At 20.9% G+C, this 24,335-nt stretch overlaps 5 protein-coding genes across 5 annotated transcripts; 3 read left to right on the forward strand and 2 right to left on the reverse strand. All coding sequences in view use genetic code 6, as the record gives it.

Moving 5' to 3' along the window:
- Window positions 1-882: 882 nt before the first annotated feature.
- TTHERM_00647150 (GAF domain protein) lies at window positions 883-4,149 on the reverse strand. The gene is made up of 5 exons (XM_001027424.2): window positions 3,441-4,149; window positions 2,479-3,294; window positions 1,827-2,372; window positions 1,469-1,774; window positions 883-1,420 (listed from the first exon to the last, which is right to left on the reverse strand). Exons 1-5 carry the CDS (start codon window positions 4,126-4,128, stop codon window positions 996-998), a joined length of 2,781 nt encoding a protein of 926 aa, XP_001027424.2. The 5' UTR covers window positions 4,129-4,149; the 3' UTR covers window positions 883-995.
- A 1,457-nt stretch (window positions 4,150-5,606) lies between these two features.
- TTHERM_00647160 (transmembrane protein, putative) lies at window positions 5,607-9,133 on the reverse strand (the record flags this gene model as incomplete). The annotated part of the gene is made up of 3 exons (XM_001027425.1): window positions 5,607-8,329; window positions 8,659-8,997; window positions 9,073-9,133. The coding sequence occupies 3 exons, from the start codon at window positions 9,131-9,133 to the stop codon at window positions 5,607-5,609; spliced, it is 3,123 nt and encodes a 1,040-aa protein (XP_001027425.1).
- Window positions 9,134-10,260: 1,127 nt separating this feature from the next.
- Window positions 10,261-11,783, forward strand: TTHERM_00647170 (MORN motif protein; the record flags this gene model as incomplete). The annotated part of the gene is made up of 3 exons (XM_001027426.1): window positions 10,261-10,905; window positions 11,038-11,291; window positions 11,351-11,783. 3 exons carry the CDS (start codon window positions 10,261-10,263, stop codon window positions 11,781-11,783), a joined length of 1,332 nt encoding a protein of 443 aa, XP_001027426.1.
- A 992-nt stretch (window positions 11,784-12,775) lies between these two features.
- Window positions 12,776-14,878, forward strand: TTHERM_00647190 (AMP-binding enzyme family protein; the record flags this gene model as incomplete). The annotated part of the gene is made up of 3 exons (XM_001027428.2): window positions 12,776-14,364; window positions 14,420-14,664; window positions 14,715-14,878. 3 exons carry the CDS (start codon window positions 12,776-12,778, stop codon window positions 14,876-14,878), a joined length of 1,998 nt encoding a protein of 665 aa, XP_001027428.2.
- Window positions 14,879-15,247: 369 nt separating this feature from the next.
- TTHERM_000647209 (kinase domain protein) lies at window positions 15,248-21,291 on the forward strand (the record flags this gene model as incomplete). Its single annotated transcript, XM_012800929.1, has 19 exons — window positions 15,248-15,286; window positions 15,342-15,391; window positions 15,659-15,748; window positions 15,958-16,047; window positions 16,250-16,339; window positions 16,586-16,675; window positions 16,872-16,961; window positions 17,243-17,329; window positions 17,568-17,657; window positions 18,055-18,144; window positions 18,413-18,502; window positions 18,757-18,846; window positions 19,096-19,185; window positions 19,437-19,526; window positions 19,790-19,879; window positions 20,194-20,283; window positions 20,579-20,668; window positions 20,889-20,978; window positions 21,198-21,291. The coding sequence occupies 19 exons, from the start codon at window positions 15,248-15,250 to the stop codon at window positions 21,289-21,291; spliced, it is 1,620 nt and encodes a 539-aa protein (XP_012656383.1).
- Window positions 21,292-24,335: the final 3,044 nt, after the last annotated feature.

The following is a 24,335-nucleotide window of genomic DNA, read 5'->3' on the forward strand; positions in this document are numbered from 1 at the left end:
AGTAATTTTTGGAATCTAGGAGAAGAGATAGACCAAAGCCAAAATCTATTTTAAATGTTCAAATTCTAGAAGATGATCCATTTTCATAATGATTATGAATGACTTTATTTTTGTAAGTAAAAAAGACTTAACTTCTTTTTTTATTTGTGTAAAAGTATTTTATTATAAAATTACCCATTAAAAAATTAAGATCATAAAATCTTATATTTATTTTTTGTTTTGATATAAACTTTGCTATTATTAAAAAAAATTTAATTTAAGTAAATTACAACTTTAAAAATAAATATTTTATCTTTAAATTAAACTCGAAGTACAATCAAATAATTAAAAAAGTGTAATCAAATCCCTCAATCTTATTTCATATTAAACTAATTAAAGAGTTTTATAAGAAAAAATTTTATAATATGAGATTTATGGAGATAATAAGGTATATAACCTGTCTCTTTGATTCAATCCTTAATGCTTGACATATGAATTAGATATATCAAAAGTGAAAAAATATCATAGCTTAATCTAAATCAACGAGTGAAATACTGATAGTAAATATTTATAAAAAAGCAAAATCACTGTAAAGCTTAGACCAATTTTGTGAATGATATTAAAATTTCTTAAAGCTTAAATATTTAATCAATATCCCAAAAGTCATAAAAGAAAACAAATATTTTTTTAGAAATCTTATTAAAATCATTGAATCATAAAAATTTTGACCAAAAAGCTTCTTATTTAAGCTTATTTGTAAAAACAACAAAAAAATAAAATCATAGATCTTATAAACTGTTAAAAAACTCTTTTCATAAAATAAAAAATTTTTTTCACAAAATATAAATAGTTTTTATGATGTTTTTTAAGAAATCAAATATTTTAATTAAAAAGTTAATTTAATCACAATTCAAACAAATGAAATAAAGTTGATATGAATTTATTTAACTCTGAATAAATTAATTATTAAATAAAATAATGTTAGAAAAGTATGTAACTAATATACTAAATTAAGTTCATACTATCATTTGTTGTTAAATTTCTCTTTATTCTTATATTTATTAAAATGTTTCTATTTTGTTTTATTATAAAGAAAGTTAAGAGTGATAATGAGTGCTTTCAGGTTTTAAAAACTTTTTTAATTAAGATCCAATTATTTCGCAAAATAATTTAAGGTGAGTATCAAATTTAACAGTGTTTTTAATTGGAGAACCAATGTTGTGAATACCTCCTTAATTTATAACTTGAATAACTCCCAGAATTTAATTTTTCTTCTTTGGATTATCCCAAATTATGTACATGCATAGAGGCATACTTGTATTTATGTCAACTAATTAATTGAAATTTGTGTGATTATAAGCATTATCAATAGTTAAATCTTGTTTTAGTGAAAGGCAATGGCCAATCAAACCACAACTTAATTCAAACTCTTCCCTTTCATCTTAAAAAAATATTTAAATAAACGTTTTTTTAATAATTAATAATTTACTTTAATAGTTTATAGTGAAAAGTTTAGATTTTTCTTTATCTACCAAGAATATTTTAAATTCTCCTACATCCAAATAGCTTTGAATCATATTTCTCGATTTAGAAACAAGTGTTTCTAAAGTAATGCAATTTCCTAATTTGATAGAAAGATGAAGCAAATTTTTAATCATGCTTTGATTCTTCTATTTTTAATCAATACTAATAGAAGTACGCAAAACATTCATAGCATGATAAGCCATTATTTGAAGACATCCCTCATCATCTTTTGTAAAAAACCCATCGTTTTTATTTATGGCTTGCATTACTCCTATTTATTGGAATATTTAATTTAAAATGTGAATTAATTTATTTTAATTTACCAACTAAATTCCCTTTATCTGAGTCTATAACAGGAACACAAAGAACAGATTTTGTGAGATAATTATTTTTTTTATCTATTTCTGGATTAAATCTACTGTCTTTATGAGCATCCAAAATATTTAGAGGTTTCATAGTATTAGCTACAAATCCTACTAAACCTTGACCAAATGGAACTTTTATTACACCTGAGTCTTTAGCAATTTTAGTCCAAAGTTCAGAAGTTTATGGATTGACTAAGAAAACAGAAGCACGATCACATTCTAAAACATTGCAACATTCTTTCACTATGATTGAAAAAGCTTCATTTATTTCAACAGAAAGGTGAATCTTTATAATTGCATTAATTAAGTTTTTTAGTTTGTTAGTAAGATGGAAGAATAAATCAGAAGATTCCAAAGTATAAAGTAAGCAGTCGTAAAATTGACCAAAAGTGTTTTTAGATAAATTGAGAATTGTTTTCTTTAAATTTTTCTCATCGTTTAGCATTTATCTAATGTATTAAATTGATTTATTCTCATTATAAATCTTCAAATTATCTTATGGCTCTAAATTTTTAATATAATAAATTACTTTAATTACAAATTAACAATCAATTTTATATTTAAAAAATATAAATGAGTATTAGAGATACAAATGATTGAAAATATTTACTTGATTTCAGTTCAAGGAGCTAAGTAATAAAGGCAAAATCTGTCGAATGAGAAACAAAATTAGCCTTCATTTCTGATTTTTTTGGTTAAAAATTAGATGTAGTAACATTTACAGCATCATCAAATTAATCAAAGGTTGTTTTGTTGCTATTAACACCATGAGGAGTTTCATTTAAGAAAGATTAATTGAACTACTATGATTAGTTATCATTATCATCTTACAAGGGATAATCAGAAATTCTTCTGAAACTTTCACTTAAGTTAGTAATAACTTTATTGCTCTTATTTTTTACACCTAAATAATTCTAGTTTTATTCTTCGCTTGGGAAAAATTTATTAGAATTCTTTTTTTTTGAAGAAGACTAAATCGGACTTTTTACTATAATAGCTTTATCGTTGAAGTTAATCGTCTTTTATAAACTATGATTTTTTAAATTTGAGTTTTAAATCTTTGGTGGAGTCTTTTCCTTCTATTATTTATCACTTTTGTCTTCTTAATTGTTGTTGCTATTATTACTGTTACCGAAGTTGCTGACATTGAAGCTTTTTTCCTTATTACCATTTACAAAATTAGAAGTTTGTTCAGTTGAGTTAGAGTTTTTTTATATCAAACCATTTTTCATTTTATAAGGAACTTGGCTATATTGCTCATTGCTTACTCTAGGAGGTTTAAAAATAAAAGTTAATTTTTATTTTGAAGATCTTCTTTGGTAAAGCTCAACTTTTTCCGGAAATTCTACAGCTACTTCAGAACTTTACTTATCAAGAGTAATCAAACCTTGAGAAGCCTAAGAAGTGTTTGTGTTTTCTATTTCTTCTAATTTTTAAACAAATAATTATAAATTGTAATTTTAAGCTAAGATGGCTTTATTATTTAATTAAATTGCATTTTTATTATATTCTTTGATAGAAAATATGAGGTTAAAATAATATTTATTAATTGCAATAATTTATTATTTTTACTGCTCTGTGATGGCATCTATTGAATCAAGCTTTACTTTGGAGATTTCTATGAATGATCATTAAGTAGAACCTTTTGTTTTTTAAAAAGTAAATGTGACTCTGAAGTAGATATGCCTTTATTGTTATTCTGCTATTCTAATTATTGGATTTGATGCTTTAACTTAATATTTTCTAATACTAACATTTTGTAGATTTAATCCTTTTGCTTAAGAGATATTTCATAATACTCGTTCATCATTTTCAAGTGCTTGATTTACTTTTCTTATAATTTAATGGTTTCAGCTGCACTTTTTGAGAAGCTAGTGTGATTGTTTGAATTTGTATTCTATGTATTGAAACCACTTTTAGAATTGCAAAATCCTTCATCGTAATAATTTTAAATTTGCGAATTGTTATATTTATCTTCTTCATCAAATCTGTTATCAATTGAATTATAGATCTAAGAAGATGTTGTCGTGTTTATATGATTCACATTAGGCAGTAGACTATTAAGTTTTGTTTATCGGAAATCATCTCCTTCTTTCCTTTTTTAATTTTTGTTTTCTTAAGGAGAAAAACAGTTAAGAATCGGAGATTTATAAGAACAAATGAGATCATTGAACTTCTTATATTGCTTATTCATATTTTGTTATGTCGTCTGAAGCTATTTTTGACTTGAACTTTTTGAAATCCTCCTTTTATCAATCATAGATAAATTAATTAATTTTTGAAAATTAATATTAGCAATTAGTGATAGTTTTTTTTGTTTTTTATAGATTTTAATAAAAAATTTCGAAACAAACTATTCTTGTTACCTTTCTTTAATTATAAATAATAAATATAATGAGAAAACACACAATCAATACAACAAAATGATATTGAATGGTTAAATATATTATTTTCTATTTAACTAAAGAGAAATAAAGTAAAATTAAATTACATTCAAATTAATTCCTAAACAGAAAGGAATATTTTTTTATTTGCCTTAAACAATCACAATAAGATGTATGAAAATAAATAATAAATGATTTAGTTAAAAATTTGATTAAATTTAAACTTAGGTTCTATAAAAAATTTTACTTTTCCAATCACTTTATTGAATAAATAAATGAATTAACACTCAAGAAATGTCTGACTAAGGAATTGTTTAAAACAAAAATATAATAAAAAAAGAAATAATACTGAATAATCGAACCATCAAATAGAGTTAAAAAATGTATTTAGCGTTTTAATTTTTGTTTGAGAAATCAATAAAATTCTTAAACAATTTAATCACATTATATAAATTAATGTTTGATAAAAAATTGTTTGTGGCTATTTATTAAACTAGTCAATTAATCAAAAATATATAAAAAAGTAAATGTTACATATTAAAATTAAAATCATAACTTAATGTCAAAAATAAGTATATTTACACCTTATTATTTTAAATTTAGAAAACAACTAACAAATTTTAGGATATTTTAAAAATATACAAAACAGAATAAAGAATAAAAGTTAATAAAGCTAATTTTCTTTATTCAGTCTGCTCTTTCTTTTCTTTTTAAATATCAATCTTTCTTTTCTAAACCCAGCTTAGATATTTTATCAAATACATTTATTTATTTAGCTTTCAGTAAAATAAATAAAGTTTATTATTAAAAAATTCAAAATTAATAAGGATTTTTTTTTAAATATATAAATACTCAATATCATCAATAGCTAAGCTAAAAATTCTTTAAAAATTGATCTTTTTACAAGTTAAGAAACCTCATTCACTCTGAATTAAGTTAATTTTTTTTGCAAATGATGCTCAATATTAAATATTATATATTGTATTTTATATTTAAAATCAAAAATTTATATTTTTTTAATCCTTCAAGTATTTCTCTTACTTACTTAAAAAATATTAAATATAAGTAAGTATTTATTTAATTTTCATTTACTGAATTTTGTTTTCTGTAAAAATTTTTCACCTCTTTTGAATAAAATTTCCTGTCAGTAATATTAAAAGATTTTTAGAAAATGAAAATACTTAGTTTAATTGGGTTACAAAGTTTTGAATAAAATGACAATTACTACTTCTCAATAAATAAATAAATTAATATTAAAAAAACTTTCTAAAAAAAAAAATAAAATAATTAGAATTCTCTTACATAAATAAATATTTTATAACAATAAAGTAAATAAATATTTAATGAATACATTTCATTTATCGCTATCTAATTAGGAGAATATATTTTAAAATTAGCTAGAGTCCACTCTAACACCCTTAGTTTTTTTTTTTTTTAACTTTTATTTAACATTTTCTTAAGATGATAACTATTCTTCTGTTTTTTCAGTTTTTGATAATTTCTCTGGTTATTTTACAATAGAAGAATCTTTACCCTCTTTAGGATTAATTACAATTGTTCTTGAGCTGTGTTGCTACTCAACTCCAACTTCTTAAAATACTTTTGAATTTGTTCTGTGTCTTTTTCTATTATGTGTATTAATATTTGTTTGAGAAGTAGGCTGACCACTGATTTATTCAGAGTATCTCAATTACATTTATTATACTGACTAGGCTTTAAACCTTCTTAAGTTAGCATATTCTTCTTTCTCATTTTAAACTTCTGGCTGCAATTATACCATACTAATATCTTCAAATCCTTAGATTGATTTTCTTGATTTTACTGAAACCTATGATATATATGTATTATTTCTTTTTCTCCTATTATGTCTCATATGTTTGTCATCAGTATTTCCAGGATTTATTTTATTTCTTTGCTATATTCCATCTTCTTCTTTTGATTCATTGAGGTTTGGTTAGGAAATTTTATTATCATGGCTTTAATCTTAGATCTAATTTACAGCTTCGTTATTATTTAGAGTTACTTTTTTTTAGAAAGTTGGTTTTTTTAGAATCGGTTAAATATGCTGATCCTCATTCGCTATTTTAGAGAAGACAACTATACTCGGTTCCCTCTGCCTTTATCTTGATAAATTATCTTAGAATTCAGACTTAATAGTTTATATATCATTAATTTAGCTTTGACTCTTGTTTGCTTTTTCATTTTCTCCAATATTTTTATTGCTATTACTTAGTATTTCAATAAAATTACTGCTTCTGCTACTCTTACGTCTTCTTCGATGGTTAAGATTATCTTCAACAGCAAAGCTGATTCCATTAATTATATTTTTTTCTTAATTATTTTCATTATTTTCTTATCCTAATAGTTTTTTTTGTTCTTCTGCAGCCTTTTCTATTTTTTATTTAAATTCTTCTTCAGCATCACTAATTTGTTTTATGAACCAAAATTTAGCATAACGAGCTATTTCATAACCAACAAAAACATAATGCATAGTGATTAATAAAAGAATCTAAGATATCATAAACCATCCCAATTTAACTCTACTATCTTCATCATTACCTTCATCTTTTCCAAAATTTTAAATCATTGCCTGAATTATAACTAATTGCAATTCACTTATAAAAACTTTAAAATTATTTCTTTGCTAAACATATGGTTTATATATAGCCACTAAGAACATGATGCAACAGTTGCAAATGTTATAGAGTTCATATTAAACATAAACAAAACTGCTTAAGAAGGTAGCTATAGCTATAAATATGAGTCTTCTAAATATAAGAAGCATATTAAAGCATGTCTAGAAATAGAAAGAATCTTTTTTTAGAGATTACCATAGAACACCAAATTATGTTTCAATTTTTGCATCTTCTTCTAAAATCTTTTACTTGTTTTTGTAAATAAACTTCACTAAATAGATGAGCTAAATAACAATCAATATAATTGATATTAAACATAGTAAAAAACTGAAGTAGCAGACTGGATAACCAAACTGCAGATCAAAAAACTGTAAAAAGATAGCAAAAAGTAAATGCATAAAGCAGAGCAAGGAATATTCAAGAAATAGGTTCCATTCAAAAACATTCTAAAGAATACTTTTCATGACTGTTTGTATTCTTTTTATTTTCATGAATTTTTCCATAGAAAATAATTTTACTATGAAATAGACAATCAAAAAAATTATGAAAAGGGTGTACAAATACCCAGCATTCTTAAGGAACAGCGAGTCTGTTTTAAATTAATAAACATATCCATATGTAGTATTTTAATCAATAGCTAGCTTAAATATGTTAGGTAAAAAGTCAAAATTGTATACTTTGAAACTCTCAAAAAACTGGACAATATTATATGGCATTCTAATCTAGCTGAATGAATAGTAGTAGATCATTTAATGCACATAGTAAGTATAAGCCACAACCTCAAATTATTTGTACAAAATTAAAGGTATTAGACTTATTGTTAGAACTATTCCTAGAATCCAAACTGCAAAAGCTATGTTTTAACTACTACTTATCGTTGAAGGTGAATAATAAAAGTATGTTGGAAGCAATACAGATGCATTATATGTATTAACAATAGTGTCATAAGTTGATACAGCTCTTACATATTAAGGAGTGATAAAAGTTAAATTAAAATAGTTTTCTCGTATAGTAGTTTAAAGGTTCAAGTAAATAACATATGAGGTAGTATTAAGCTGCTATACATTTGTAGAATAACCTGATGAGTCTATTTCCCATATTGAAAAATTTGTATTAGAAGCAAATGTACCTTATGAAAATACAAAAGGTTAATTAAAACTCAAAACAACCTAAAATCTTTGATTGTCTGGTAAATCATAACGATCAAAAGCCTACAAATCGAAAGTTAGAGCCTACATATTTAAGCAATCCCCACTTACACAAGTCGAACTGCTCATGACAAAACTTTGCAAACCCCATTAACCATTTCCGATCATTGTTGTATCTATGATAACTTCTACAATATTGGTAATATGAGGTACAGAAAAACTCAAATTTACTTGAGTATCTTACTAAATTGGAAGAGTTCCCTTCATCCCACAAAAATCTTAATTGCTTGGTTCTAAATATTTATTTATTGATTAAAAATTATATTTAATAGAAAGATAAAAAATAAGTAAAAACATTTTTTAATTTGAAACTATTTTATCATCAATTAAAATAAAGAGAAAATAATTTAATAAAAGGATAATCTAAACACTGCTTCTTGAAGTAATTTAAAATATGTATTCAATTCTCACAAATTTAGAATAGGAATTATTATTTTAACTTCATATATTTATATATTTGAGATAATTTTGTTTAAGTCTAAGCAAATAATTATGAATAAGAAAAAAAATTTTTCAAAAGTATTAATTTAGTTTTCAGAGTAATAAATTAAAATAAATTTACAAGTAAAAGTCCATGTTGCGGCATTTTTTCCATCAACATAAATATTAAATTATTCTCCTACATTCCATCTGTCAATCTACATTAATTTTATATTAAATTATAGCTATGAGTGCTTTTAAAAAATCTCAATCTTTCTTTTGATTTTTGTTGATTTATCAAAAAGACCTAATAAATATAAAACATCAGGAGGATTATTTTAGCAAATGTTGATGCAATTCATAAAGGAAACAGGAGATTAAGTAGTTTTATCGATTTTAACCCAAAGCTAATTATTATAATTAGCGTCCATAGATAGAACACAATCAGTGTAATACTAATCTTCAATTAAAGTTGTTTATCCTTGAGTTTAAATAAATTAGTAATTTGCTCATAATCGAGTATTAATAAAAGCAAAATAAAACAACTTAAGTTTACCTTTTGTCAAAGAAGGTATAATCAAGCATAGAGCTAATATAAAAATGCATTTTTACCTCATTCACTTTACACAACAGTTATTTTTATTAATATAATCTATTTTATTCCTTATTATGTTTTTTTTTATGAGTAGTATTATTTTTGTTATCGAATCCTTTTGTAAATTAAAAATTCTGGTAAATCATAAAATATTACAAATTCAATAGTTTTAAAGATTAATTTCCAAATGAGCCAGCTAAATACTAGTATCTATGCATAACTTATCTAATTCTAAAATTTTAGTTTGGTAAAATGTTATTTTTATATTTTCAATAAGTTTTTATAAAATGTTTTTTTTAATAAATTTGTTCTTTTCCTAGCAAATGTTAATAATTTAAATCAAGTATTTGATATATATTTTATATCTTATTAAAACTTAGAAAATAATCAAATGAAAAAGTAAAAACATAACGTAATTGGTCTTAACCTTTCAAATAATATAAATAGTATTAAAAAGAAAAATAAATGTTTTTAAATGCAATTATTTAATTTTTTATTATGAATTCATTTGAAAATATGGCATTAATATTCATTAAATACATATTTACTTATTATAAAAAATAATGTTTATTTTTTATATAATTAAAAATAAATAATTTTGAATGTAAATAATATTATTTTATTAAACAAAAGAATATTGAAATTATTAAATTTTAAATTTAAAAAAATAAAATTTTGTTTTAAATAATTTTATAATTTTAGTTTAGATATATCAAATTTGATGATTATCAGAGGCTTTAAATTTTTTAAACAAATAAATGGATACTATTAATAAATGGTATTAAAAGGGTTAGTTTTGAATATTAAAACAAATATCAAAGGAATTAAATAGAGTAGTTAATAAATTTAATGAAAAATATTGAAATAATTAAATTATTCACTAAATGAATTAAACGGAAGGCAGGTAGGTAAGTAAATACTATTTAAAATATAAAATTCAAAAATTGCATGTTCTTTGAAATTCAAACACTCACTTTGATCAATCAATCAATTAAAATAATTAGCAATATATGTTTGGTTTTTAAATTTCAAGTTAATCACCTTTCAAATACATTGATATTTTAATAATTAAAAAATTAACAAATCAAATAATTAATTTTCTTTAAATCATTCTAAAAAATAAAAAATTTTAGTTTTACTACTTGAAATATGGGAAATTGTGCTAATAACCCTTGTGGCTGCGATGGATAAATGGAGCAAACTAATGAAGCTTTTGTTTCAGGAAACATTTTGACTGAAAATGGCTAAATGTCTCATAGAAATAATTTATCAGCAAATAGAAGACCCATTTAGATAAAGTCAAACTAAAAATCTTTAGTGGTTGCTGACTTTGACAATAAGGAAAATGTTTAAATTGAAAATTAGTCTGCAGCTACCGTAGCTAACGCTGACTTAAAGACCTCTTAAAAATTACATTTATCCCTTTCAAAGACTCATCATACTTCTGCTAGTAAGATGGCTTACGGAAATGGTAATGTTGAGCATACTAATAAAGCAAATGAAAGCTTGACTACAAAAGATTAGTCTTTAGTTGGTTCTTAAAAGAATTTAGCTATTAATTAAAAGCCAAGGTTTACTAGAATAGCTACAAACCCTAATTAAATTCATCCAGCAGTTTAATAAATACTTAGCACAATTGGCAATTTTGAATACAATTCAGATGAATCATACGATGAGTCTCTTTTAGAAGGTCCTTTACTATTTGAAAATGAAGCTGTTTATTATGGAGAGCTTTTAAACAATTTGAGACACGGACGTGGAAAACAAATATGGAAAGACGGAAGCTTTTATGAGGTAAATTAATTTAATTATATTCAATTATTTTATTAAAATCAAAGGAATTTCCTTTATTAAAGAAAGATAAATATTATTATTTCAAGATTTGATTGTTTCTTTGTTTAATTGATTTATATATTCTAATTAAAGGGATATTGGAAAAATGATACTGCATGGGGTAAAGGAAGATTAATTCATAGTGATGGTGATCTTTATTTTGGAGATTGGTAAAATGACAGAGCTCATGGTAAAGGAGTTTACTATCATAGTGATGGAGCAAAGTATGAAGGAGAGTGGTTTGAAGATAGATAACATGGATAAGGAATAGAAATATGGCCAGATGGAACTTAATATGAAGGTGAATATTAATTAGGAAAAAAACAAGGAAAAGGCATATTCAGATGGTAATTTAACTAAATTTAACAAATATTTTTAATAAATATGTTTTATTCAATATATTTAGGTCTGATAGTAGCTACTATTAAGGAGAATTTGCAAATAATGAAATAGAAGGTACTGGAGTTTATAAATGGAAAGATGGAAGAGAATATTTGGGATAATGGCTTCATAATAAAATGGAAGGAAGAGGATTATTCAAGTGGCCTGATGGTAGATAATATGAAGGTTAATATGTTGATGATAAAAAAGAAGGATTTGGCATTTTTACTTGGCCAGATGGAAAAATATACAGAGGAAACTGGAAAAATGGAAAATAGCATGGATATGGAGTCATTTAGTTTAGTGATGGATAAGAAAGGGAAGGAGTCTGGATATAAGGAAAATATGCAGGCAGTGACATTAATAGTAATGAAGAAATAAAATAATAAGCTGCATAATATAAATTTGTTATGCAATAAATTTAAAATGAATAGCAATAATAACAATAAGATAAGTGATAAAATGTACCTAAACCTATAAAATAATCTAAAGTAATAAAATAAAAAACTTACAATAAAACCAGCAAAATAACTAATTTACTATTTTATATAATCTAGCCTATACCTTACACAATAATTATAGTTTTAACTAAAATTTATTAATTAAATTCATATTTTATGATGATATTATTGTTCTTCTAATTTTATAAGTATTGTATTCTCTTCTTTAATTGTTTTTATTTTTAATTTTCTCACTATATGCTCCTTTTAAATTAAATTAATTTATTTCTTAATATATTTTTAAACAAAATAATATTTTTTCTTTAAATTATAAAATAATTTATATTTTTTAAATAAATAAATCCTCTTTTTAAAAAAAATATTTATTTAGAATTAATTTAAACTTAAATTGTAATAATTTTTTTATTGTTTTTGAGTATTTTTATTATAATTTATTAAGAAATTTCATATTATTTTAACAATTTATATTTATTAAGCTGTATATATTTGTATTAATAATTAATAAATAATTAATTTTTTTTTAAAAATATCTTTGAATATTAATTATTAAATTTAAAAACAAATATCTGATACATTTTTAAATAATTTTAGCAAAATAAATTTATTTTTGTAATAATAAAAAAATTATGTTTAAAATGGTAAAAAATAATCTTTAATTATAGTAAAGAACTTAGTCATTAAAACTAAAATAAATTAATCATTAAATTAAAAAATTTTAATATTTTAAAATCTGAAAAATTAGATTAACAAAAAAACTTTCATTTTTCATAAATTTCTTTAAATTATGAATTATCAAAATCAAAAAAGTAGTTTTCATTTTACAATATTTGATTATAATAATTAATAATCAACTTCAATTTTGATAATAAAATTAAAAATTATAATCAAATTAAAAGTAGAAGTTTAAAAAAAAATAGTATTTCCATTCACTTAATTTTGTTATGAATTTGTTGCAATTTGATTTATTTTCTTCTGAATTTTAATTTAGAATGGGATCTAAACAATATAAGAAGGGTACGATTCAAGGCTTAATATTTTCTTTGATTACTGTATTATGTGTGCTTTCTTATTTCATTTATTTAATTGATTTATACCTAAATAACTAAATTGACCCAAAATTCAGATGGTAAAGTTTTGTTACTAGTAGTAGGACTGAGGTATCTTTGAGTTAGGATCTAATTGGATTTACTTTTCTATATAACACAACTTTATCAATTGATTAGTTCTAATTATAATAAAATAAAACATATTTAGTTTATTATCCTTATTTTTTTTATGAGGATACCAAAAATGATATATCAATATAAATTAACCTTGATATTGTCAAATGCATAAATCCCTATTAATAAGGTTTAAATTGCCTTGATTTTTCATAGTTAAGCAACTACACTCTGGTTGTTGATAACATGAATAATATCCTTTCTAATATATACATAAACGTATATGGTTGCCTAGATTTAGATAGTATTAAAACTACAATTCCAGATAATTGTGCATAATAAAACGAAATAGATGAAGTAATAAATGGCGTAGAATCTAGTTTATTTTTATAACTAAAAACAGAATAATTTAATACAACTTCTAAGAGGATTTAAACAAATTTTAGGACTTTACAGAGTTATACTTTGTCAAATTAGTTTACATTAAGTAACGTAAACACATAAAAATAAGAAACCATAGTTAAAGATGGCTTATTAATATAAAATCAATAAATATATTAATCCCCTATTTAGTATAATATGTAAAATTGGGGATTTGACAGATAGCAGTCATTGAAATCAGGGCTAGGACCATACGCACAGATTTCATTGGGTATGGATTAAATAGTGTAACATTTTTAAATATAGTATACTTCAATAACAGAAATCTTAGCACTTGTTAATAGCTTTACTTCGATAATCATGCTATGTAGAGTTATTGGTAGATTTTACTCATAAAAATAAATTTAAGAAGATTTTTTGATGCTTATTATGAGAAATTTATTTTAAGATAAATGTTCAAAAATTCTTGAATATAATAGCTTAATAAAATAAGTTAATCCATCATTGATTCAAAATTCAAACCTTTAAGAAGACATTACAGGAGATATTAATGAATGGAAAAATCATAACAGTATTTTTGTGCCTAACTTTTAAAATTAATACTTAAAAAAAAAATAAAATTAAGAATAAGAAAATAGCTTTTAGAAAAAGATTGATTTTATAGATGATATGATGGAATAAATGAATAAAAGCAAGCTACATATTACCTAAACAAGTTAGGAAGCTTAAAATAATGTGTGTAATCATGAAAAATTAGATAAAAAATAATTCAGCATTAATAAAAATAACTCTAAGCAAATAGGATCATTAATATTTTAGCCAAATGAAAGCAAAATATAGATTTTTAAAAAAAATGATGATTCAATTTAAAAAAAAAAATTTATCCCAAAGAAAAATATTATCCAGACATAAAAAGAATAATACAACATATCTAATAATACATAATAGTATACTTTTAGTGAAGAAATTAAATAAAGACTTAAGGCTATAAATAGCATCTAAATGAAGAAAAAATTGCAAAATTTTTTTCTTAAAAAGTAATCACTAATTTATAAAATCAAAAATTTTTTATTAAACTATTTTTAACAAAAGGTGTTTCAAATCTAAAGATCACTTAAAATCAAGAGTAATCAATAAAGTATAAATGGAAATAATTTAGTAAGAAACAAATAAGAATTTTAATATTTATGAATTTTACAAAGACATAATCTTCTTAAAAAAAGCAATTTCTATGCTATTAACTTCAGATTAATTAGCTGCAATCTAATTTGTAAGTCTGACAGATTACTTTTTCAATTTAGATTTGAAGAGTAAAAACTAAAATATTAATTTTAAAGGTAATTTATGACTTTTCTTATTATTATTTTAATTGTATTTTTATAAATAGTTCAGAAAATCATGCTAAATTACTTCGAAAAATAATATTCGATTTTGTAGTCAGAATAAATATAAGAAATGTACATCTAAAAATTTATAAGTAGGTGTTAGCAAGGTTAAAACTTAACAGAAGTAGATCAAAGAATAATTTCCTCAATTGCTATTAAATTATGATAATTTACTCATTTTTTCATATGAAACAATAAAAAAACGATCTTTTATTTAAAATGTATATAATATGATATCTAATTTTATATATTTAATGTCACTTCAAATAACAAAAAAAATCATGTCATATTTTATATTTTTTTTATTGTAATTTCATTAGTATAACCTATTCAAGATTAAAAAGTTTTTTAACTCTAATTCTCTTACTATAAGCATGATATATAAAAATATATTTGATACACATCTAATAATTTATTTTTTTATACAAATTAATATGAATTAAAACTAATTTAGTTTTTTAAAAATATATTTAATAAATTAAATTTCCATAATTATTAATCACTATTTTTGAAGAAAAATATAAATAAAAAATAAATGATACAAAATAAATAATAATTTTATGATCTATTAAATGTAATATTTATTTTTCGATTAATAAATTTAAATTTATTTTATTAATAATAAAAAGTGTATATACTCTTCGCTTTCATCTCATAAGACTCTCCATATTGTCCTATAGTATAATTAATTTTTTTATTTTATTAATATTTTTTTTTCATATTTAATTTTCAACTTATTTATAGTATTTTCTAATAGAAATTTTCATCTTGATTAATTTATTTTTATTTTACAAATATTGTTTTAATTATTTCATCTTATTTTTCGCTTTGAAATTTTATTTTGTTTTAATTTATTATTTGCTATTATTTCATATTATTTTTGTTAATTTCCTTTTAACTAACTAACTAGCTAATTAATTAAAAACTTTTTTTTAATATTTATAAGACGAAGTTTAATTAATGATAAAACTGTATTAGATATAGGTTCTACCTTAGAAAAGTGCACTAATCTAGAAGATTTGATACTTAATCTTAGGTAAAAGCAGTTTAATTATTTTACATTGTGATATTTTTTAATATAAAAATGAATTATTTAAATTTATTAATTAGTTTTTTATTATTTGTTTTGCTTCAGTATTTTTTCTTTTAATTCTACTCATTTTTTCATTTTCAAATTTTAGTTTTATTAACAATTTATATATAACTAACTAATTAATAAACATTTTTTCTTCAATATTTAAAAAGTTACAATTTAATTAGTTGTTAAGGAGCATCAGTTCTAGGTTCTGCTTTAGAAAAGTGCTATAATCTCAAAATTTTGGTACTTACCCTTAAGTAAAAACAGTTTATTTATTTTGTTTTTTGATTTTTTAATTTAAAAATAAATTTTTTGAAACAAACAATAAAACTCTTTTACATTCATTATCAATTTATTCATTTCTTATTTTTTCGTCATTTTTCAATATTTTTCACATAATAACTAACTAACTAACCTATTGATTAATTATTTATTTGTTTTTTATAAATATTTAAAAAGTGCTAATGAAATTGGTGAAATAGGATCATCAGGCTTATGTTCTGGTTTAGGAAAATGTATTAATCTCTAAGATTTGAAACTTTATCTCAGGTAAAAACAGTTTATTTATTTTTTTATTGTGATATTTTTTAATATAAAAATAAATTTAAAGTAATTGAATTCTTTTAATTAATTTATTTTTTAGCTTTTTATTTGATTTATTTTTTTCTTTTCTTTTATTCTTTCTTTATTTATTTAACTTATATTTTAATTTTAAACTTTTTCTAACATTATTAATATTTCACTTTTTATTATTTTACATTTCACCTTAATTTTTTTTCTTTATTGTTTAAAAAGTAACAATTAAATTGCAGATGCAGGAGCATCAGGCTTAGGTTCTGGTTTAGCAAATTGTATTAATCTCTCAAATTTGACACTTGATCTTATGTAAATAAACTTTTTTGTTTTAGATTATGATATTTTTTAATTTATTTATTTATTAGCTTTTTATTTGATATTTTTTATTTTGTTAATATGTTTTTTTTTTCTTTATTTGTAAATTTAACTTTTATTTTGGTTATTCTAATATATTCTTCTTTCTAATAATTAATTAATTATATATTTTTTTTGTATATTTAAATAGTGGAAATTAAATTACTGCATAAGGATTATCAGGCTTATGTTCTGCTTTAACAAGTTGTACTAATCTCTCAAATTTGGTTTTGTTTCTAACGTAAATATAGTTTATTTATTTTTTATTGTGATATTTTTTAATAGAAAAATGAATTTATAGCAATAAAGTTCTTTTAATTTATTGTTAGCTTTTTATCTGATATATTTTTATTTTTATTCTGTTTATGTATTTTTTCTTTCTTTACTAATTTAACTAATTCTTTTATTCTCAACTTTTTCTTTCATTCTAAATTAATTTATTTCTGATTATTTCATATTTTCTTTCTATTTCATCTTCTAACTAACTAATTTATTATATATTTTTCTTCGATATTTAAAAAGTAATAATTAAATAAGTGATGAAGATGCATCAAGCGCTTTTAATTTAGCAAAGTGCACTAATCTCTCTAATTTGACGCTTTATCTTAAGTAAAAGCAGTTTACTTTTTATAGATTATGATGTTTTTTAGTTTATTATTTGATTTCTTTTTAATTTTCTTTTTTTTTTTGCTGTCTTTGTTTATTTAACTTATTTTTTTATTTGCATTTTTTGTTTTTGTTTTTATTTTTACTTAATTAATTAATTTATTTATTTGTTAGTTTCTTATATTTTTTATCATTTTTCATTCTAAATAATTAATTAAAAATCTTTTCTATATTTAAAAAGTAATAATAAAATTGGTGTAGAATTTGCATCACTCCTAGGTTCTGCTTTAGTAAACTGCACTAATATATCATATTTGAATCTAGACCTTAGGTAAATCAGTTTTTTTTGTTATGAATAGTGATAAATTTTTATATAAAAACAAAATTAAAACTATAATACTCTTTTAAATTATTTATTGTAATTTTATTTGATTAATTATACTTTTTCTATTTTTTCTTACTTTTTTAATTTAACTAATTTTTATATTTCAACTTTTGCTTTCATAATTACTTCTTTCATATACTGTATTTCCTCACAATGTCGGGTCTCGGATTTAGGTAGATTAGCCGAATCCGAGAATGAAATTTTATGAAAAAAATAACACCCTCAGACATTCGGCTCCGATCTTTTATGTGAGGGAATACGGTATCATAATTTCAAATTTTTTAGTCTAACTAACTAACTAACTACTTATTTATTATATATTATTTCTTTAATATTTAAAAAGCTACAATTAAATTGATGATGAAGGTGTCTCTAACTTAGGTTAAGCTTTAGCAAGTTGCACTAAAATCTCAAATTTGACCCTTATATTTAAGTAAAATCATTAATTTGTTATCGAGTGATCATTTTTAATTAAAAAAATAAAATTCTTTCAATTTATTATTTATTTATTAGACCTTTACTGGATATATTTTTTTATTAAACTATTTATGTATTTCTTCTTTATTAATTGTATCATTTTTTATTTTCAGCTTTTTATTTTATTATTAATGTGTTTATTTCTTATTATTTCATAAAATTTCTTCATTTTTTCATTTTAATTTACTAATTAATTATATAATATTTATTTAATATTTAAAAAGTCACAATTAAATTGGTGAGAAAGGAGAATTTGGCTTAGGTACTGCTCTAGCAAAATGTACTAATATCTCAAAATTAAAACTTGATCTTAAGTAAAAATAGTTTTTTTATTATAGATTGTGGCATAAATTAAAATAATAATGTTCTTTTAATTTATTTATATATTATTATTTGATTTATTTTTCTTTTTTTAATATGATTGTACTTTTTCTTTCTTTCTTTTTTAATTTAGCTCGTTATTCTTTAGTTATTAATTGGTGCATTTCTTATTATTTCATATTTTTTCTTTATTTTTTTCTTCTAACTAACTAATTAATAAAATATTTTTTCTTCAATATTTAAAAAGTCAAAATTAAATTGGTGCTATTGGTATATCACACTTAGATTCTGCTTTAGCAAATTGTACTAATCTCTCAAATTTGACCCTTAATATCTCGTAAAAGTTCTTTATTTATTTTGATTACGATATTTTTTTAATACATAACTCTATTTAAAACAAAATCTCTTTTAATTTATTTGTTTATTAGCTATTTATTTGAGATATTTTTCTTTTTTATTCTTATTTTTTTAATTTAACTCTTTTTTAACATTCAACTTTTACTTTCATTATAAAACATTATTCATTTGTTTTTGCCTAATATTTTTTCTTATTTTATCCTTCTAACTAAAATTAATATTTAAAAAGAAATAATTAAATTAATGATGAAGGTGTATCAGAATTATGTTCTGCTTTAGGAAAGTCCACACATTTTTCAAATTTGACACTTGATCTATGGTATAATAGTTTATTTGTTTTAGATTGTGTTTTTATATAAAAATAAATTTAAAACATTAAAACACTTCTAATTTATTAATAAAATTTTTATTTGATTTATTTTTCTTTTATTCTATTTATTTATTTTTCTACTTTAACTCATTTTTATTTTTAATTTTTTGATTTAGTTATTAATTAATTTACTTTTTTTTTAAATTCATTTTTTCCTTTAAACTAACTAATTAATTATTTTTTCTTCAATATATAAAAAGTTACAATAACATTAGTGATAAAGGAGTATAAGGTTTAGGCATTAATTTAGCAAACTGTACTAATCTCTCAAATTTAACACTTTATCTGAGGTAAAAACAGTTTATTTGTTAAAATTGTAATATTTTTTACAATTAAAATGAGTTTGTTTAAAAAAAAAAACTCTTATAATCTATTTAGAAGATTTTTAATTGATTTATTTTACTTTTTTGTTCTGCTTGTTTTTTATTTAATTCATTTTTCCATTTTTAAATTTTACTTTAATTGTTAATTAATTTATTTGTTTCCAATTATTTCTAATTGTTCCCTCTGATAAACAATTTATTATATAATTTAATTCTATATTTAAAAAAAGTAACAACTAAATTTGCACTACTGGAGTATCAGCCTTATGTTCTACTTTAGCAAATATCACTAATCTCTCAAAATTGGAACTTAATCTTAGGTAAAAAGAAGTTTATTTGTTTATTGTGAGATTTTTTAACATAAAAATGTATTTAAAAGAATAAAACTCTAAAAATATATTTATTTAATTATTTATTTATTTATTTATTTATTAGGTTTTATATGATTCAGATTTATTTTTATCCTACTTTTGTTTTTTTTTTTGTTTGTTTGTTAATTTGACTCATTTATTTTTTCATTTCTGAATTTTTATTTCATTATTAGTTTATTTTTTTCTTATTATTTCATATATCCCTTCATTCTTTCTTCTGAATAACAAATTAATTATATATTTTTTATTCAATATCTAAAAAGTCATAATTAAATTGGTAATCAAGTATAATCAGGCTAAGGTTTTGCTTTAGCAAAATGGACTAATCTCTCATATTTATTTCTTGATCTTAGGTAAGGAGAGTTTGCTTATTTGTTATGGATTATGATAATTTAATATAAATTAACGAATTTAAAACAATAAAGCTAGTTTAGTTTTTTATATGTTAGGCTTTTATTTGATTTATTTTATTTTTAATTTTGCTTGAGCTTTTTTTCTGTCTCTTTGTTAATTTAACTCATTTATTTTATCATTTTAAGCTTTTATTTTAATTATTAATTTATTAATTTATTATTATTTCATATTTTTTCTTTATTTTTTCCTTCTAATTAAAATATTAATTATATTATTTCTTTAATATAATAAAAGTAACAATTAAATTGGTGATGAGGATATATCAGATTTAGGTTCTGCTTTAGCATAATGCACTAATCTCTAGTATTTGATGCTTTTACTTTAGTAAAAATAGTTTATTTGTTATGGATTGTGATATTTTTTACTATTTATTTTTTATTAAATTGATTTTTTTTATTCTGATTTTATAAAAAATATTTAGTTAAATTAACTTATTTTTTAGTTTTTAACTTTTCCTTTCTTAATAGTTTATATTTCTCCTTCATTTTTTACTACTTAATTAATAATTAATTCATTTTTCACTTTTTTTTCAATATTTAAAAAGTTACAATTATATTGGTGACGAAGGTGCCTCAGAATTAGGTTTAGCTTTAGGAAAGTGCACTAATCTTTCGTAATTGACACTTTGGCTTAAGTAAAAGCATTTTATTTATTTTGGATTACAATATTTTTTATAAAAATTTAATTTAAAACAATAAATTTTTTAAATTTATTTATTAGTTTTTTTATTTATTTATTTTTCATAATAAATTTTGTTTGTTTTCTTATTTATTGATTTATAATATCATTTTTAAATTAAACATTTTATTCTAGTTAATTTTGATTATAAAATTATGGTAATTTATATTAAAAGTAAAAATGAAATCAATAAACCAGAACTATTGAAAATAAAGAGCAAGTATCTTAAATCAAAAAGATTAGTTGTCTTTAAATCAATTTTCTATTGAAAGTAAACAAATTCTTAAAACAGGATGAATATTATAAAAATATTTGAATAGTAGAATATAGTATTTTTTAATTTTATAATATCATAAGTTGAATTATTGCTTACAAATATTTATAAACAGTTCACATATCTAATATAAAATATATTACTATATAGAGTTAAATGCCTTAATAATTTTGGATAGACTATACTAATTAATATTTAATTTGAAGAAATCTAGACAATTAATAAATTAAAAATTTTGCAAAATTACAAAAATAAAATAAAAAAAAACTTTATAATTAAGCTAATCATAAATAATTTAGTTATTATTAAATTTAAATAATAATTTCTCAACTTCACACCTATCATTATTAATATATCAAGCACCTAATATATTAGTAACCTACACATTTTTTAAGGTTTCGAATAAAGATAATAGGGGTATGGTGTCAGTTAAAGATTTAAAATACGTAGTGTCGATTTATCATATTTGGTATAACGTGTATAGTAAAGATATTAAGTTTAAGATGTAGAGAATATTGGTCCTTTGACCAGGTTTTTTATTTGGAAAATCCTGTTATTAGTTTTAAAAAAAAAATATTAAACAATAAATAAACAACTTTTATTCAAAGAATTATCAAAAAAGAGTATTTTATTCTTAATATTCTAGTAAAAATTAACAACAGTATACTATTTTTATCCTAAAGTTTTCCCCCCTTCCCTCAAAAATCTGACTTCCTATTTTAAATAAAATAAGAAACCAACAGAAAATAATTAAATTTTCACTTAAAAATATTTAATTAAAAATTAATCTATTTAGAGGATTTTTTTAAAGTTTAAAATACTTTATATAATAAATTTATTTCAGTTTTAATTCAAAAAATAATCATACTAAAAATAGATTAATTACTTACTTACTCATTTTAATTATTTAATAAATTAATTTTAATTTTATTTTGGGTATGATTAATTTATTAAACTATTAATACTTTTAAATTTGAACTAATTCTTGTTTTATAGTATTTATTTAGGTATGATCAAGTTATTATATATTACTATTAGTACTATAAATTAGTATTAATTCTTGTTTATAGTAATTTAAATAAATTTTTTTAAACTTAACAATATATTTTACAATTTATTTTCTTTTTTTAACCAAATTCAAGCATCCATTATTATATATTGAGATTAATTTATATGAAAAAATGTTATTAAGTATTTATTAAAAATTATATTTAATATTTATTCAAAAGATTTATTTAATTTTTTTCTTTCATGCTTTTTTGTAATAAAATGCCATATATATGTGGTATGCAATCACAACATTTTAATTAACTAAAAAAATTCTATTTGGAAATAAATTGAATCTATTAAATTATTATGTATCCTTTAGAAAAAAGTGAGTTAGTGAGAATATTAATAATTAATTAAGTTAAAATAGCTATCTAAAACAATAGTAGTAAAAAAATATTCCTTTAAAACTAATCTCAACAAATATTTTTAAATGAATTTTTAAAGCTTCAATTAACTGCTCTATTTGCTCATAATTTTATTTTGTAGAATCAAAGCTTAGCTGTAATACATTTAATCAGACAGAGCTTAGATTATTTATGTTAATGCGATAAAAAATACTATTAGTAATAATAATTCAGAGACTAATACTTTTAGTTTTGCTAAACCTTTTAGCACTAATCCATATGTTATCATAAATGTATAAAGCTTTAATTTTGGTTCTTGGTCTACATAATAATATTAATTAACTTTATAAGCGATAAATTTAAATTCAGTTACAATTAAGGTATAATCTGTAAATAATTCAGTCATTCTTGATTTAATGATTGGTATACTTGCTGTAGATTATCCTTGCGTATAAACATTTAATAATACAATAACTTAAAGTAATCCAACTTTTGTACACACTGTTGTGCAAAGCATATAGTAATATGCTGCCTTTTTTACTTCTTTCTAAGGTGAATTATCTTCTTAATTGCAATTTGATTTTAATTCTACATAAGTTGATAATCATAATATATAAATTTAAGCTACAAATTTTTCAGGAGTGAATTCAATAGATTATAATCTTATAGTTTTCTATTGTGATATTAATAATTTTAATGACTTTCCATTATATGATTATTAAATAACTAACTTTAATAATAAAATATCTAATACTACATTAGTACCAACTAAGCTATAAACACCAAGTATAGGGTTTTATGGTATTAATAGTATGAATCTTAGTAATATTATTAAAACATATTCAATTTTCTTTAAACCAAAAGATCCTGCAAATCCAATATTAAACGGATCATATTAATTCAGTTCTGAAATAGTAAAAGCTAATAATATGACTTCTCAGTCAGTTACTTATCTAAATTCACAAGTATTTGATTTGATTAAGTTGGTTTGTCCTGAAGGTTAATATTTATATAATAAGAGTTGTATTTCACCTTCTACGGAAGGAGTTTATTGTTAAAACAATCCTAATATTTGTTATGACTGTCAAACTAATTGTAAGACGTGTACTTCTGCTAATAATTGCTTAAGTTGTAAATAAAATAAGTATTTTTTTGAAAATTAATGCTATGATATTTAATAAGATGGGACTTATTGCATAAATTATCTGTGCTACAGTTGCTCTAAACAATGTAAAAAATGCTAAAATAACTAAGACTTTTGCACTTAATGCAAAGATTTTTAATTTTTATATAATAACAGTTGTTATGTTTAAAAGCCGAGTTAAGCCTATTGTAAATAGAGAAAGATTTGATATTATAATTTTTAAATTATCTAAAATAAGCATAGAAATAACTGATATAGTAAATTAGTTATATTTCTTCTTTAAATTAATATTATTTTGCTTTTATTATATATAATAATGATTAATGGTGCTATAAAAAATAAAATTCATTTTTAAATAAAAAGAATAAATGTTAGATATTCTCTTAAAAATATTTAATTAAAAATTTAGAGGATTTTTTGAAATTTATAACACTTTATATTATATAATACACTGATTTCAGTTTTTACTTAAAAAAAAGTAATTCATAAAATAATCATACT

This window comes from Tetrahymena thermophila, assembly GCF_000189635.1.
Source record: "Tetrahymena thermophila SB210 genomic scaffold scf_8253887, whole genome shotgun sequence".
In the NCBI taxonomy this organism is placed as follows: domain Eukaryota; phylum Ciliophora; class Oligohymenophorea; order Hymenostomatida; family Tetrahymenidae; genus Tetrahymena; species Tetrahymena thermophila.